The 15,061-nt window shown below is 38.6% G+C and overlaps 2 protein-coding genes and 1 long non-coding RNA gene across 4 annotated transcripts; 2 read left to right on the top strand and 1 right to left on the bottom strand.

The window, feature by feature from the left end:
* Positions 1-2,532: 2,532 nt before the first annotated feature.
* med28 (mediator complex subunit 28) lies at positions 2,533-4,622 on the bottom strand. Its single transcript, XM_087785413.1, has 4 exons — positions 4,434-4,622; positions 4,032-4,098; positions 3,381-3,493; positions 2,533-3,255 (listed from the first exon to the last, which is right to left on the bottom strand). The coding sequence occupies exons 1-4, from the start codon at positions 4,569-4,571 to the stop codon at positions 3,052-3,054; spliced, it is 522 nt and encodes a 173-aa protein (XP_087641539.1). The 5' UTR covers positions 4,572-4,622; the 3' UTR covers positions 2,533-3,051.
* A 634-nt stretch (positions 4,623-5,256) lies between these two features.
* LOC148089945 (uncharacterized) lies at positions 5,257-7,334 on the top strand. Its single transcript, XR_015713524.1, has 3 exons — positions 5,257-5,361; positions 6,357-6,636; positions 6,708-7,334. It is a non-coding gene; the product is annotated as an uncharacterized LOC148089945 (long non-coding RNA).
* Positions 7,335-8,868: 1,534 nt separating this feature from the next.
* On the top strand, positions 8,869-10,512 carry LOC148089946 (GTPase IMAP family member 9-like). 2 transcript variants are annotated; one of them, XM_087810774.1, is made up of 2 exons: positions 8,869-9,319; positions 9,388-10,512. In XM_087810774.1, the coding sequence occupies exons 1-2, from the start codon at positions 9,304-9,306 to the stop codon at positions 10,224-10,226; spliced, it is 855 nt and encodes a 284-aa protein (XP_087666900.1). In that variant the 5' UTR covers positions 8,869-9,303; the 3' UTR covers positions 10,227-10,512. The 2 variants fall into 2 exon arrangements, with proteins under 2 accessions (XP_087666900.1, XP_087666908.1); XM_087810782.1 differs by having other exon boundaries at positions 9,391-10,512.
* Positions 10,513-15,061: the final 4,549 nt, after the last annotated feature.

Here is a 15,061-nt window from a genome sequence, read left to right on the forward strand (position 1 = left end):
AATATTCAATAAAGTATATACTTTAAAGGTCAAGATAAAACTGATAACAAAACAGGAGTCCCAGAAAATCAAGGAAAAGCCTGAACAAATAAAAAAGTCTTAAGATGTTTCTTGAAGGAGTCAATAGATCATCAAACACAGATGTTTCTTGAAGGAGTCAGTAGATCATCAAACACACATGTTTCTTGAAGGAGTCAGTAGATCATCACACACAGATGTTTCTTGAAGGAGTCAGTAGATCATCAAACACACAGATGTTTCTTGAAGGAGTCAGTAGATCATCAAACACAGATGTTTCTTGAAGGAGTCAGTAGATCATCAAACACAGATGTTTCTTGAAGGAGTCAGTAGATCATCAAACACAGATGTTTCTTGAAGGAGTCAGTAGATCATCAAACACAGATGTTTCTTGAAGGAGTCAGTAGATCATCAAACACAGATGTTTCTTGAAGGAGTCAGTAGATCATCAAACACAGATGTTTCTTGAAGGAGTCAGTAGATCATCAAACACAGATGTTTCTTGAAGGAGTCAGTAGATCATCAAACACAGATGTTTCTTGAAGGAGTCAGTAGATCATCAAACACAGATGTTTCTTGAAGGAGTCAGTAGATCATCAAACACAAATGTTTCTTGAAGGAGTCAGTAGATCATCAAACACAGATGTTTCTTGAAGGAGTCAGTAGATCATCAAACACAGATGTTTCTTGAAGGAGTCAGTAGATCATCAAACACAGATGTTTCTTGAAGGAGTCAATAGATCATCAAACACACATGTTTCTTGAAGGAGTCAGTAGATCATCACACACAGATGTTTCTTGAAGGAGTCAGTAGATCATCAAACACACAGATGTTTCTTGAAGGAGTCAGTAGATCATCAAACACAGATGTTTCTTGAAGGAGTCAGTAGATCATCAAACACAGATGTTTCTTGAAGGAGTCAGTAGATCATCAAACACAGATGTTTCTTGAAGGAGTCAGTAGATCATCAAACACAGATGTTTCTTGAAGGAGTCAGTAGATCATCAAACACAGATGTTTCTTGAAGGAGTCAGTAGATCATCAAACACAGATGTTTCTTGAAGGAGTCAGTAGATCATCAAACACAGATGTTTCTTGAAGGAGTCAGTAGATCATCAAACACAGATGTTTCTTGAAGGAGTCAGTAGATCATCAAACACAGATGTTTCTTGAAGGAGTCAGTAGATCATCAAACACAAATGTTTCTTGAAGGAGTCAGTAGATCATCAAACACAGATGTTTCTTGAAGGAGTCAGTAGATCATCAAACACAGATGTTTCTTGAAGGAGTCAGTAGATCATCAAACACAGATGTTTCTTGAAGGAGTCAATAGATCATCAAACACAGAGATGGTTCCAAAGCTTAGGAGCAACAGTCTGGAAGGATTTCTCTCCTCTGGTCCTGAACCATGTGCGTGGAACCATCAGTAGATTCTGATCCACAGACCTCAGAGCCCGAGCTGGGGTGTAAGTCTGGATCAGATCATTGAAGGTCTGACCATGAATAGATCTGAAAGTAAGAACCAGAATTTTAAAGTTGATCCTGAAAGAACCTGGAATAAATATATACTATAACTCAGATCTTTATTATCAGGGACTGTCGACATAGGATAACAGAATATTGAATCGTTCAATTGAACATTTTAAATGTAAAAAATTTGAATAGTTTTTATCTAAATATATATTCTTTTTTTTTAATAATTATATTTTATAATAATTATATTAAATAATTATAAATTGTTCAATTAAATTTAAATGATCGTAACAAAGTCATCTCAAGACAGATTATAAATAAGATAAGACTATATTGGAGAAAAGAAACAAATCCCAGCAACTCAACAATGAGTGAATCACGGCGTGACAGTAGTGAGGAAAAAACCTTGAGCAGAACTAGACTCATTGCTGGAGATGGATGGAGAAAAGAGTGAGGGAGGATACAGTGAGAGGAAAGAGGAGAGTATGGTGTCCAGGAAGGATCATGGAGCGACATCTGAATAATAATTATAACATAAAATTCAAATATTCAATATTTTTAAGATCTATATCTAGGTGATCCAAACATTGGATTCCTTCATGCCTAGTGTATTGTATTAGTTCTTATTTTTTTACTTACTTACTTTAGGTTTATTTTCCTATCAAAATTGTATTTACAAATATCTACCTTAAGTTCTACCAGAAGAAAATTAACAAGAAATAAGCAAATCAGGTCCCGTCCTCATTTTTTACAGGTTTGTATTTGATCACCTGGAAGCCAGGACTAGGGGGTCCTTCCATTTAATAAATATTTGTGGGTGTACTATTGTACATGTGATGAAATAAGAATTTGAATACATATATTAAAAATAATCTGTGATATATCCTGGAGTTAAAAGTAAATCCTTTTTTCTTTTTCTTTTCCAACTCGTGTTCAGCATCGATAGTAAATACGCCAAATTACACCATAATGATGACATGTATAAATGTATTCTAGCTTTTACTAAATAATTCATTTAGTCATAAAAAAAATCTATGAAATATCTGGAAAAATATGTTTAATTACATAAACAAATATCAACAAAAAAAAATCTATTGAAATTGATGCACAACCATTGGGTCGTCAGCAAAGTCCTGAGTTTTGCAGAATTCTAGTCCACAGAGTCCATCTGAACTGCCCGACAGCTTGTCGTCTCTAATGCATTCAGCGATTTCACACCATGACAGACTTGTTCTGCTCAGCTTCTCGGCTGGCGACGGTCCACAGAGAACAGAGCACCAACAGTTCACTCACAAAAGTCTGGGCCCCTCCACACATCAGGTTTCTTCACCCATACTATCATGTAACAAAACTGTATTTTACAGATATTCCAAATGTGAAAAAAGATGACGGTGTTTTTCTATTGGTTTTGTTTGACATCTTCACATAATTGATTTCAATTCAGCTTCTCTGTCAGTTGTCCGTTTAGAGCCATGGTTCAGGTATTTAAAAAAAAAGTTGACGTCAGGGAACAGACGTGATCCGGATCTTCAGGTCGACTCTGCTCCGGGTCCCGGGAGTTAGTTTGGTTTTAAAGGAGCCGGCGGTAAATTCGCCGACGCCTGTTCCAGGAAGGTCAGTGGTCCTGGAGGGGGAAGTTCTGTGGGTTTGCGATGCTGCCCGCTCACGTCGTCCAGCACTTGTTTCCAATGGTGCAGTTTGGTCAAATGCTTCTGAACCAGCATCTCCTTTCTCTGCAGCTCGTTACGCAACTCTGACACATCCTTGAGCGAGAAGAGACACACTGGTGTGAAGATGGGGCGAATGTGACAGGTACAGTAAAGGATTGACGAATAACGTTGTCATGAGGCATAAAGGGATTCATGCGAACGCCATAGTAATCATTTACCTCTTTCACCACCTGCTCCGGCTTCTGCACCGACAGCTGGAGACGCTTTTGGAGGAAGAAGCACTCGGTTTGTCGAGCCACATCTAGAAACTTCTGAATACACTGATCCACACCTTAAAACAAAACAAAAATTTTTTTTGTTCATGCAGAAAGGAGCAGGTTCTTTATGTTCTATGTTCTTTATCTTTAGACTTAGAGAAATAAAGAGATAGAACAAGATGATACAATCTTTGTTCTTGTTCTTATTTTATTTTGATTTATTTTTTATGAAAAATTGCTGTATTTGCTGTGGCTAATTGGAAAAAAAAACAATTTCCTGAATAAAGTTGTACCTACCTACTAGGTTAAAATATATCCACAGAATCTTTTTATTAAAACAATTGACAAGTTATAATAAACACATATTCAAATTATAGCTTTAAAATGATATGTTAAGCAAAAAATTAACCTGGTATTGAAACCAGAACTATGACGTTAACCAATTTTGAATCATAATTTTCCTTGGGCCGTTATTTGAGTATACAACTGCTATTGGAGGGAACTAATGAAACCCAAACACGAGTTTCAGAATGCATCTAAATACCTTTATCAGGAGGATCAAATAAAAAACAAACATTTTATGTATATCCTCACATCAATATTTCCACTCACCAGTTCGGATCTCTTCCTGGTCAGTTCCATTCACGTAGTCCTGACTGACCAGCGACGCAAAACATGCCTGGAAAGACGAAATAAATCAACATAATGGGAAAAGACACAAGTTGAAATGTGTTTGCAATAACAAGTTATAAATAGATTTTTAATACTCCCACAACAAAATCGATAAAATCGGATTTAAACATGTATTGATCTTAACATCCTTCTGACATATTAACATTATAACTGCACTATACAGAATGCTTGCTTTTAATAATTGATGTCTACCAAATAACAAATCCCTGTCTATTCTTAGTCATACAAATGTTATTTACTGCGGTTTGTTTACTTGCTAAAGATTATTTACCGTCTACAGTGGCTGCTAGCATGTGATGCTAACATCAAGCTAGCTCTTACCTCGAATGATGCTTCCAGTTCGTCGACCAAAGTGTTGCTTCCCGGGTTGCGGGCAGCAACGCCGGGGAAACCGGGCTGTCCCGGACCACCGGGACCACCGACGGGATGAACATTTGGAGGCTGCTGCCCGGGAAACATTCCGCTCGTGGATCAAGTCTTTCTTGTTGAGACGCTTGGAAAGTGCTGTTTCTCTTCTTCTACTCTCAATTTCTGATCTTAGGTGTTGTGTTTGCTGTGCTGCCCCCTGCTGGTTTTCTCTTTGTTTACTTCTTCATTGACTTTTGTTCTGACTCAATTGGTGTTATTATTTAATTATTAATTAATTGAATCAATTACATTTATGTAGCTAGATCAGAATTCATGTTTATTTTGTTTTCTTCATTTTTCAATTATTACATTTAAATTACATTTTTATTATTTTGACAATTAGTAATATACATTAACTATTGTTTTATTATTATAAGTAAATAGGTTTGGATTTTTATCTTTTGAATTATTGGAGAAATATTAAGTTATATGTTGTATTTGGTCTTTAGACAGACACTCTTATTCCTCTTTGTCAATTGTGCTATATATATATATGCAACTAATTAGGAAGATAAATAATAATACGTTCCTAATTGACTATTGTTTTGACTTAAACCATTTTAATTCATTAGTATAATATTTTGATTAGATCTGAATTTATAATTGTTAAGAAAGAAAGTTTGTCTTGGTTTCGTCTGAAATATGTACGTTTTAAAGCGATTTTGGCTTAACAAGTTCATAGAAAGAAAAGAAAATAATACTTTTATTTATTTATTTTATTTTCTTAACCTCCGTCTTACCGGAAATTCCGGTGTCTTTGGCTGATGGATGGAGGGATAGAGGAGTTACAACAAGCGACCGTGTTCGAAGAAAAGGAAAAGCGATTGAGAGACAAACCAACGTAAGGTTTTTTTTTCATTTATTTTTTTATATTTAATTTCTTTCTCTATATTTATTTTCCATGCGTAGGATTTCTGCTGATTATAAAAAACGTTAAAAAAAAAAGTTCTGGGTGAAGTTAAGTTTAGTTGCCGTCATTTTTATCGGCAACACTTTGTAGTAAATGTTGTGAAACAGACTTCAGTGATTTTAAAGATAAAATATGTCGAAGTTTCATGAGCTTTCGTGGCCGAGAATGTTGTCCGCGGGAGCGCGCTCCTCCGCATCCGCACTTTCACTTTCAGCTTCATCTTGTGGGAAGTTTGAAATCTTCAAAGACATTTGAGCATTTTAACACGTGATGAATGAATAGTACAACACCTAATTGATTAATGTGATTTTCTCAAAATGTATGTATTCATGTCGTATTCTTGATGATATTGATGAAATAACACATGTCAGGACGACATGCGTTTGTATGTCATGATAGAAATGTAATTCTAAATTCTTTATGATTTTGTCAATCACTGGAAAACATGTTTGACATTTTGTCAGATGGGTAAAGAGATACATACAAGTTTCTTTTAAAGTGTTTTTAACTCGTTGTCCTATCAAAAGTCAGTGTCGTCGACTTATTTATTGATGTTGTTTCAGTATATAAGTAAGTTATTTATATTTGTAGAGCGCTTTTCCAGACCACGGTCACTCTATAAAATATATACTTAAAAGATCAGGATAACACAGAGAATAACACAGGATATATATGTTAATATATACTGTATATATATTATTTAATTCTATATCTTAATAAATTGGATAATAAAAAGGTTGGATTAGTTGTTATTAAATAATTTATTTTTAATAATTTGTATATTAAAATGTTGAATTTGTTGTTGTTAAATAATTTATTTTAATAATTTGTATATTAAATTGTTGAATTAGTTGTACATGTGTGTGTTTGTCACATGACCATGATGCTCTCCCGGACAGTAACCAGTATTTATTTATTTTTTACAGTGAGGAGAAATGGGGGTTCAAGAGCTGATGCTCTCGAAGCTGGACGACCTGACTCAGAAAACCTATGAAAGGTTTGTGTGGTTTCTCAAGGTGAAGGTGCTGGACTCCTGCGAGCCAATTCCAAAGGCCCCTCTGGAAAAAATAACGCGTGAAAACACCGTCCGAGAAATGATCCAGAGATATGGAGACGATAAATCACTGGAGCTGATGTTGGCAATCCTGAGAAAGATGGGCTTGAATGGTGAAGCAGCAGCTTTGATGGACGAGGTTGCAAAGAACTGTAGGTTGTTTTTAAATAGATGATGAATGTGGATCGAGTTTGAATTCTGCATTTGTTTGTTTTTTTTCCAGGTGAAGAGAAATCCCAGGTGTCCGCACCAGTAGCTCCTGCTGTACAGTCTATAACTGCTACTAACAATTCCACCGTTTTTGCCCCGAACATATCCGGTTGCACCACGGGAGAAATGACCTTTAACATCAGCAAATAAACTTTAGGTGACAAAGTATGAAGAAGGTTCCCGTTTTTAAAAAAAAATCTCAAAGTTATAGGCAAACACTACATTATTAGCAAAGCCCTAGATGATGAGTGAGAAAAAAAAAGATTGTTAAAAAGAAACACATTTTAATTGTATACAATGAGAAAGACAACGGAGCTTCTCTGTCTGAATCCTTTAAGGCACAAAGCTGTTAGTTCGCTGTTATATATCTATAGACCTACCTTTCATCGAAAATTTGACATACATTTTATATTTTAATTATTTCAAGTGTTTTTTGTTCTAAAATAATCAGACTAAGAGAACATTACCTAAGATACAGCTGGAACATTTTCAAAAATAAAAGAAATAATTAAAGATGACGGTAGAAACCTTTTCTTTCAGCTTACTATTTTACACACATTTTTTTTTAAACATTACTTTTGTTTTCCCTGAATAGATTAATATGTACAAATTGGGATAATAAAGTCAAAGGTTGCCTTAGTGTTTGGTTTTGTTCTTCTATTGTTTATTTTGTGAGTTATCTTATTTCATTCTCTTGTTCTTTACTGACGCCACCAAAAACATCATTCTTAAACCCTTTAAAAAAATATGTATGCATATTTATTAAACGTTATTGACGAAACAACGATTTTAAATCGGTCCTATTCCCTGGTATTCGGGATGTGCGTAAACGATGCCCTGCCTTGCCTCTTTATTTCAATTGCCTCTTTATCTTTAGTTTGGTTAGTTTATATCTTCGTTATTCTGTTCGCCATAAAGTTGTTTAGGGGGTTTTGTTTTGGTTATTTAACTTTTGTAGGTGAGAGCTACAGTTGTGCGACTTATATCTTGTGTTAATATTGTTTTTATTTCCTGTGGTTCTTTTGTTCAGGTTTAACACTTGTTGTAGTTTTTCATAGCGATTTTGTTTTCGATTGAAGTAATGTCTATAATCGTTATTTCTGTCACGTCAATGTATGGTTTTGTTAACATTACTAATGTGTTTTTGTTTTCCCTTAATGTAAATGATTCGCTGCGTTGTCTTGCTACTCAATGAATCACATTATTTTCTGGTACTTGTGTTTGTGGGCCTGTATTCATTTGCTGGAGGTTTCTACCCTCAGGGTCGTGGGTTTACATCTTTAGGTGCAAGTCCTAAAGCGGCTTTTGTTGGACCGGATTAAAACCAGTCCACCGTTACTCCCCGGGCCAGTGTTTAGGATCGGTTACAGATAGTAGGATTGTTTAGTCAATTTTAACAGGAGTTTCATTTATATCCTGTGGTAAAATAAACATATAAATATAAATATAGTTATTAAATCTTTTTTCACCTCATGCGGCTCATATAGATGGAGCCGCAGAACAACCACAGAAACCTCCAGTAAATGTATTTCAGAAAGCAGAAGAGTCTCGATAAAAAGACAGTTGGAAGATGAAAATGGAACCAGAAACTCAGTGTTTGGTCTGGTTTGTTAGGAACAGAAACGCTTAACCAGATTTTTCACTTGTCTTTACTCTATTTTACGATACAAAACTTGAATTAGATATATTCGATTAACAATGCATTTAATTTAAGTTGCGAGTGATTCAGAGAATCTGATGCAAGTGTAACATAGTGAAGGAGTGGAATTTCATTCACTAAAATTCGGCAACAGTGCCACCTACTGTTTATATATAATATTGTCGATTGTAAGGATGAGGAATATAAAAGAAAGAAAAAATAATTGGATACGCAGTTTTATAATTTGCCCACAAGATGAAAACATTAACCATTAACGTTTTTTATTCCAATCTATTCTGTTGGAATAATACTTTAAATATTTCTATTTACTGATGTCAAATGAATGAAGGTTATTTTTGTAGGATAGTAGGATTGTTTATTTAACTTTAACATCAGGAGTTTCATTTACATCCTGTGGTAAAATGAAAATGACAATAGTGTAGGTGAAAAAACACTGTGTGCATAAACTGCCACAACATCAGATAAAAAATGTTACAAGTTATTTGTGAATAGTTTGATCTATTTGAATGTTACATTTATGAGAGTATCCTCACAACACAATCATAAACGTCTACATTCTATATAAGCAGTTGCAGTTTTTCATCTTCCTCTTAAGAACCGCAAAAAGTAAACATTTCGTGAAACTTCACCACTAAACTTTCACTTTTTCATGTCTAGAAAGAAATCCTCACACCTTGCAGACGAAGGAACACGGAGTTAAAGTTTTGTATTCACCTGTATTTTTAACGATCGTCTATTTGACAACATATGTGCTGTAGTTCTCCTTCTTAACCATGAGATGGCGGTAAAACAAAGCAATTCCCGGTCCTGAGATATTTTCAAGTTTCGTTTTCCTGGAAAGGTGAAGGGCGGAGAGAAAGAAGAAGGTTGTCCTGTTTCTCCGGGACATAAATGGAATTTTTTTTTTACCTGTTTTATTTCTATTGCCTCATTCCTATTATGCTAGAAGATGGCTACAGCAGAACGTAAGTCACCCTGTCGTTTTCTTGTTTGCTGATAAAAAAACAACCTTATCTTTTGTGTACAACTATAGAAGTCTGCAGAGATCTCAGGATAGTCCTGCTGGGGAAGACTGGTTCAGGAAAGAGTGCGACAGGAAACACCATCATTGGAAAAGAACGGTTCCTTGTCGATCACAGTCCATCTTCTGTGACGACAACAAGCAGAAAAGAGATGTTCCATGATGACAACGGGAGCATCAGTGTCATTGACACCCCGGGCATGTTTGACACCTCCATGGACCAACAGGACTTGGATAAAGAAATCGAGGCCTGCATCATGAAGTCACTCCCGGGCCCGCATGTGTTTCTTCTCGTGCTCAGTACCGCCGTACGATTCACTAAAGAGGAGAAGGTGGTTTTCAGCTGGATCAAGAAAAACTTTGGAGCAGACGCCGGCCAGTACACTCTTGCTGTGTTCACTCATGGAGACACTCTTGAAGGCTCCATAGAAACCTACATCGGCAAAAATAAAGACCTGCAGGACGTCATCAACGATTGTAAAGCCGGATATATAGTGTTTGACAACAAAACCATGCAGAATCGTAGTCAGGTGAATGAACTGATTGAAAAGATTGATCAGATAGTGGAGAGAAACGGGGGTCCTTACAACAGCACCAAATATGAAGAGGCCCAGAAGAAGTTGAAATCCGAGGAGTGGTGGGGGAAAGTTGGAGGATATGTTGAAAAAGGAGGGTTTGAATTAGCGAAGGCAGCAGTTATAACAACTGCGGCTGTAATTCCAGGTGCTGGAGTAGCTGCAGCAGTAGAAGGAATTGGAATGGGAAGATACTTATTGTTATCTGGTGGTGCAGCTGCTGCAGCAATAGGGAGATGGATGAAACCTAAACCAAGAAGCGATGAAGAGAAATAAGCACTGCTCCAAAGACCAAAGAAACGTCATCTTAATTTAGTTTCTCTAATTGAATTTTAAAAGCTGATACCATGTGAAGCAACGTTTGACATTTATTGACATTTATGACTTACAAATACATATGATCTCACAGGAACTTTTTTAATACTCTAGTACTTCTAGTAATTAACCATTTGTTTTTTCTTACCATATTCATGTTATTTCAAAGGTTTTCATTGTATTTCATCACTTTGAATTGTCCTGTTGCTGAATCATGCTAAACAAATAAACTTGCAATTTTCCTCTACGTCTTCGCCTTCTTCTACCAATCTGGCGTTGGGTCGTGGGGGCAGCAGCTTCAGCGGGGAAGCCCAAACTTTCCTCTCACCAGCATAAATAGCTCCTACCAGGCAAGCCTGAGGTGTTTTCCAGAACCTCCCACGGCCCCTTGTTCCGATAGCTTGGCGTCGTCGTGTTTTCAATTCGGTACACTCCCTCTCACATCCCGGGGTTAAGGCATCAGTCAAGATGTTCAGTGCTAGATTTGTCTGGCCAGGGCTACGCATGGATGTTAAGGAGTGGGCAGCCGCTTGTGTTGCGTGTCAGCGGGCGAAAGTCCACACACACACGAAAACCCCGCTTGAGCCTTTTCCTATTCCCGCCAGGAGGTTTGATCATGTGCATGTGGACTTGGTTGGTCCATTGCCGCCATCGCAGGGTTTCACTCACCTGTTCACCATGGCCTGGCCAGAGCCGAGCTCCCGGGTCGAGGGCAGCGCGTACCGCATCCGAGGGCTCCGGGACACCGCGCCGCCAGTCCACCCCGTCCACACGGCAGTAGGGTCCGTAGGCTCCTACGGGAGACCCTGCAGCCATGGGAGAGGCAGACCCCTGCAGCGAGTAGTCCCAGATTTCGTCCAGCTTAGGACAGACAACCCCCGGAATCGCAGCCCTGCGTGCCTCATTCTGCCCGACCTTCACTCCGCATGTAAACGGGGGTGGCGCGAGTGGAGGTGCGGGGGGGAGCTCGACCTCCATGCGGTTTGCCGCGGCGGTGAATATGCGTGGCAGGACGTCAAGCGGGTAGCGAGGAACCAGTCCAGTTCCCCCGACCGCTTCGACATCCCCGGCTCGGAACCAAACAGGGTGCTCGGATCCACCTGATAACACCGCCAGTTGTCCTCCTCATCGTAGTCGGCCCACGACTTGGCTGGAGGACGCTGCGTGCGTCGATGGGCCTCGTACGCTTCCTGTCTCCTTCAGATCTCCACAGGAAGCGTACGGCAGGGCCTAAGCAGACAAAACAGAGAACATGTGTGTCCTCCCTCCCCAGGGGGGTGTCACACGTCAGGCACAATGATCTGTCCACATCAATGTTCATGCTCACGTCTGCCATGCTGATCCAGGAGCTTTCTTGCTGAGTTGAAAAGGAGGAAGTGCGGCGGGTGTTTCCCGCCTTTATAGGAAGTGGACTGCCCCCTGCTGGGTGGCGAGTTCATTAAGCTTTCTCAGAGACGAGGCGGTGCCTCGGGATAAACCAATAGCGAAGCCGTTAGAGGGCGGAGCACCAATATGACGTAGAACCTTCTTGTTAAGACATGAAAACAAACTGTTACAATAGTCCAGACGAGAAAAAACAAACGCATGGATGACAAGCTCCAGATCATGTTGTAACAACATTTTCCTAAGGTTAGAGATTTTTCTCACTTGAAGGAAACAGTTTCTGGTCAGGAAATCTCTGAATGATTTTTACCCAGGGGAATCAAGTATGTTTGTATTAATCTTGTACATTCTGCAGTGAAACCAGGAGACATCAGGGAAGAAAAGTTTGAATCAGAAAATTGGTCATTCATGACACATTTTATGATAACAGGAGTCTTTTTTAACTTTTCTTCTTTCAGTTTTGAACTTGTTTTTCATCTATCCTCACCGGGAAACGTAGCCAGGAGCGTCATCTTGGAGATCTTGGGATGGCCAGTCTCCGGCCGCTCACTCGGTCCAGGACCCAGGTGGACTTCTTGTCCTGCTTGTTCACAACTGGTACCAACAAGATTTGCAGTTGAACAGCAGCGTGTAGTGGTCGTTCTTGTAGGATAACTCTGTATCATCACAGAGTTTCAGCTGCTTCTCCAAAACACAACTTCTAGCTTCTGAAGTAGTCTTGCAGATTCGTTGGATCCTTGAGTTAGTGAGAGACAAAGTCCGGTCCAATATAGTCTGGCAAAAAGATTTATTAAAGATGTTACACAAGACGCATAACAACGAGAGGTGTACAGAGCTCTGAGTTACGAGTGTGAAAACACGCGCATATATTCTTACAAGGCCGTTATCTACTGTTGTGAAAACATGCGCATATATTCTTACAAGGCCGTTGTCTACTGTTGCACACAAGTCCTTATAAGGTAACATTCAGTTGGTGTTATGTCCGACTCATGGGGTGAAAGTTACAGACAGAAGTTATTGACACGTTTCCTGAGTGTTCGGGCTTGACCTTTATTGAATAGAACACTCAGCACGTGTCACCCGAACAAATACAGGTGATAAGGTTATGCAAACAGATTGACAGAAATATAATGAGGCTTCAACTTCCCCTTTTGGCCTCTTAAGGAGGACAACAACCAAGAGATAAAAACGGATAAAAACGGAATACAAAATTGCTACAAATTTTAAAACCCTTTAAAATTATCGCCTGAGAAACATGCAAGCATAAGATACAGTGTCACCAAGCTGAATAGCGGTCTTTTAAGGACAGATAGAAGTTAATGGGGCATCCAGGTATTCAGGAACAGGGGTTTGGAGAGGGACTGATGCAGTTGATAACATATTTAATGGGATGTCCTGATAAACGGGGGCAGTTGGTTAAAGTAACTGGTGTTGCCTGTGCATGGGATCACATCACATAAGTCGAATTCATAAATTGTATTAGTTCCCCTTTGGTGATAAATCGTGATCTTAGAATTATAGTATAGCAGGCATTTGTCTGATACCTTATGGTCAGGACCGAGTGTGATCTGGCGCTTGGATCGTTTGGGGACCTGTAGCGTCTGGTTGTGAATGTTAGTTCACAATTTTCCCTGCATCAACAACTGCCGCAGGTTTTTGCCCACACAAAACATTGAATATCATATTAGGATCAAGAAAAGGTGCTAGACCTCCTTGAATCCGCTGTTTCATTCTGTTATCAACTGCATCTGTCCCTCTCCAAACCCCTGTTCCTGAATACCTGGATGCCCCATTAACTTCTATCTGTCCTTAAAAGACCGCTATTCAGCTTGGTGACACTGTATCTTATGCTTGCATGTTTCTCAGACGATAATTTTAAAGGGTTTTAAAATTTGTAGCAATTTTGTATTCAGTTTTTATCCGTTTTTATCTCTTGGTTGTTGTCCTCCTTCAGAGGCCAAAAGGGGAAGTTGAAGCCTCATTATATTTCTGTCAATCTGTTTGCATAACCTTATCACGTGTATTTGTTCGGGTGACACGTGCTGAGTGTTCTATTCAATAAAGGTCAAGCCCGAACACTCAGGAAACGTGTCAATAACTTCTCTCTGTAACTTTCACTCCATGAGTCAGACATAACACCAACTGAATGTTACCTTATAAGGACTTGTGTGCAACAGTAGACAACGGCCTTGTAAGAATATATGCGCATGTTTTCACAACGGGTAGATAACGGCCTTGTAAGAATATATGCGCGTGTTTTCACACTCGTAACTCAGAGCTCTGTACACCTCTCGTTGTTATACGTCTTGTGTAACATCTTTAATAAATCTTTTTGCCAGACTATATTGGACCGGACTTTGTCTCTCACTATCTCAAGGATCCAACGAATCTGCAAGACTACTTCACTTCTTATCGGCCGACAGTCACTGAAGATTATGAGAATATTCAGAACCATGTTGTCTGATGGTATTTTCTATTCACGCATTCTCCTCAATTCGCCCTCTACTGTCCGGAGTTAAAAACAACATCAGTCACTCATTGACACCAGAAACATTTGAAGTATGAATTTGATGAATAAATATGTTTCTAGTCATCTTGCTTCAATATACACTTTTCTTTTCAGTCATTTATTTCAGTGTTTGTTTCTGAGAAATTAGTTAAGAATTTTCTCATGTACTTAATCATGCCATTGAACCTCTTTTTCACAATTTGAACTCCTCCTATTCTCTATTGTTGATTTTTCTGGCTGTTTATGACGGTGAACACAAGAACTTGGACGACACCAGCTTTACCGATTCATATCTTCACCTGGCTGAGTGGAAAGATCATCTTTGTTTGGGGTCATCAGTCAGAAAAAGGTTGTTTCTGGATGACCAGTGTGAAAGTGCCTCAACAACACTATCCACTACTGGGTATCCGCAGTCAGGGTGGTGGCTGCCCCCCACATACGTAGATGGCAGGGTGGGTAGGATAGGTAAGACCTGCAGGCTTTGTCTCTTAGAAGTTAGTCTACTGGAAGGATCATTAGTTTCCCTTGGCGGGTCCGGGTACTGACAGAGGATACGACGTGAACGCTGATCCATTGCCCCCCAGGATGCCATTAATATGTAAATTATATTGTTACATTTTAAACATTTTTGACATCTTTAATCTTTTTTTTTTTTTACAAAATAAACGGTTTTATTAATATTACTTACTTATAAATTACTCTTGTCAAACAATAAGTAGTCTATAGAGAGAAGCTAGTTTTCAAAGTCATTTACTTCTTTATTTCCTATAAATAATAATTAAATAGGGTGTTTCTCAGAATAATCCTCATTATTATCTCGTTACTAAAGGTAGAAAATAGTCACAATGAAATAGCTACACTAGCGTCATCAAGTGGCCACTAATGGGAATAGATATAGAGAGCG

This window comes from Callionymus lyra, chromosome 1, assembly GCF_982586985.1.
Source record: "Callionymus lyra chromosome 1, fCalLyr1.hap1.1, whole genome shotgun sequence".
NCBI lineage: Eukaryota > Metazoa > Chordata > Actinopteri > Syngnathiformes > Callionymidae > Callionymus > Callionymus lyra.

What these genes read in the sequence shown, in the direction of transcription:
- med28 (XM_087785413.1), bottom strand. Translation starts at nt 4,571, where the DNA reads ATGTTTCCCGGGCAGCAGCCTCCAAATGTTCATCCCGTCGGTGGTCCC. An exon ending in CCAGGAAGAGATCCGAACTG is followed by an intron (nt 3,494 to 4,031) that starts GTGAGTGGAAAT and finishes TTTTGTTTTAAG; the next exon opens with GTGTGGATCAGTGTATTCAG. An exon ending in CGGAGCAGGTGGTGAAAGAG is followed by an intron (nt 3,256 to 3,380) that starts GTAAATGATTAC and finishes TTCTCGCTCAAG; the next exon opens with GATGTGTCAGAGTTGCGTAA.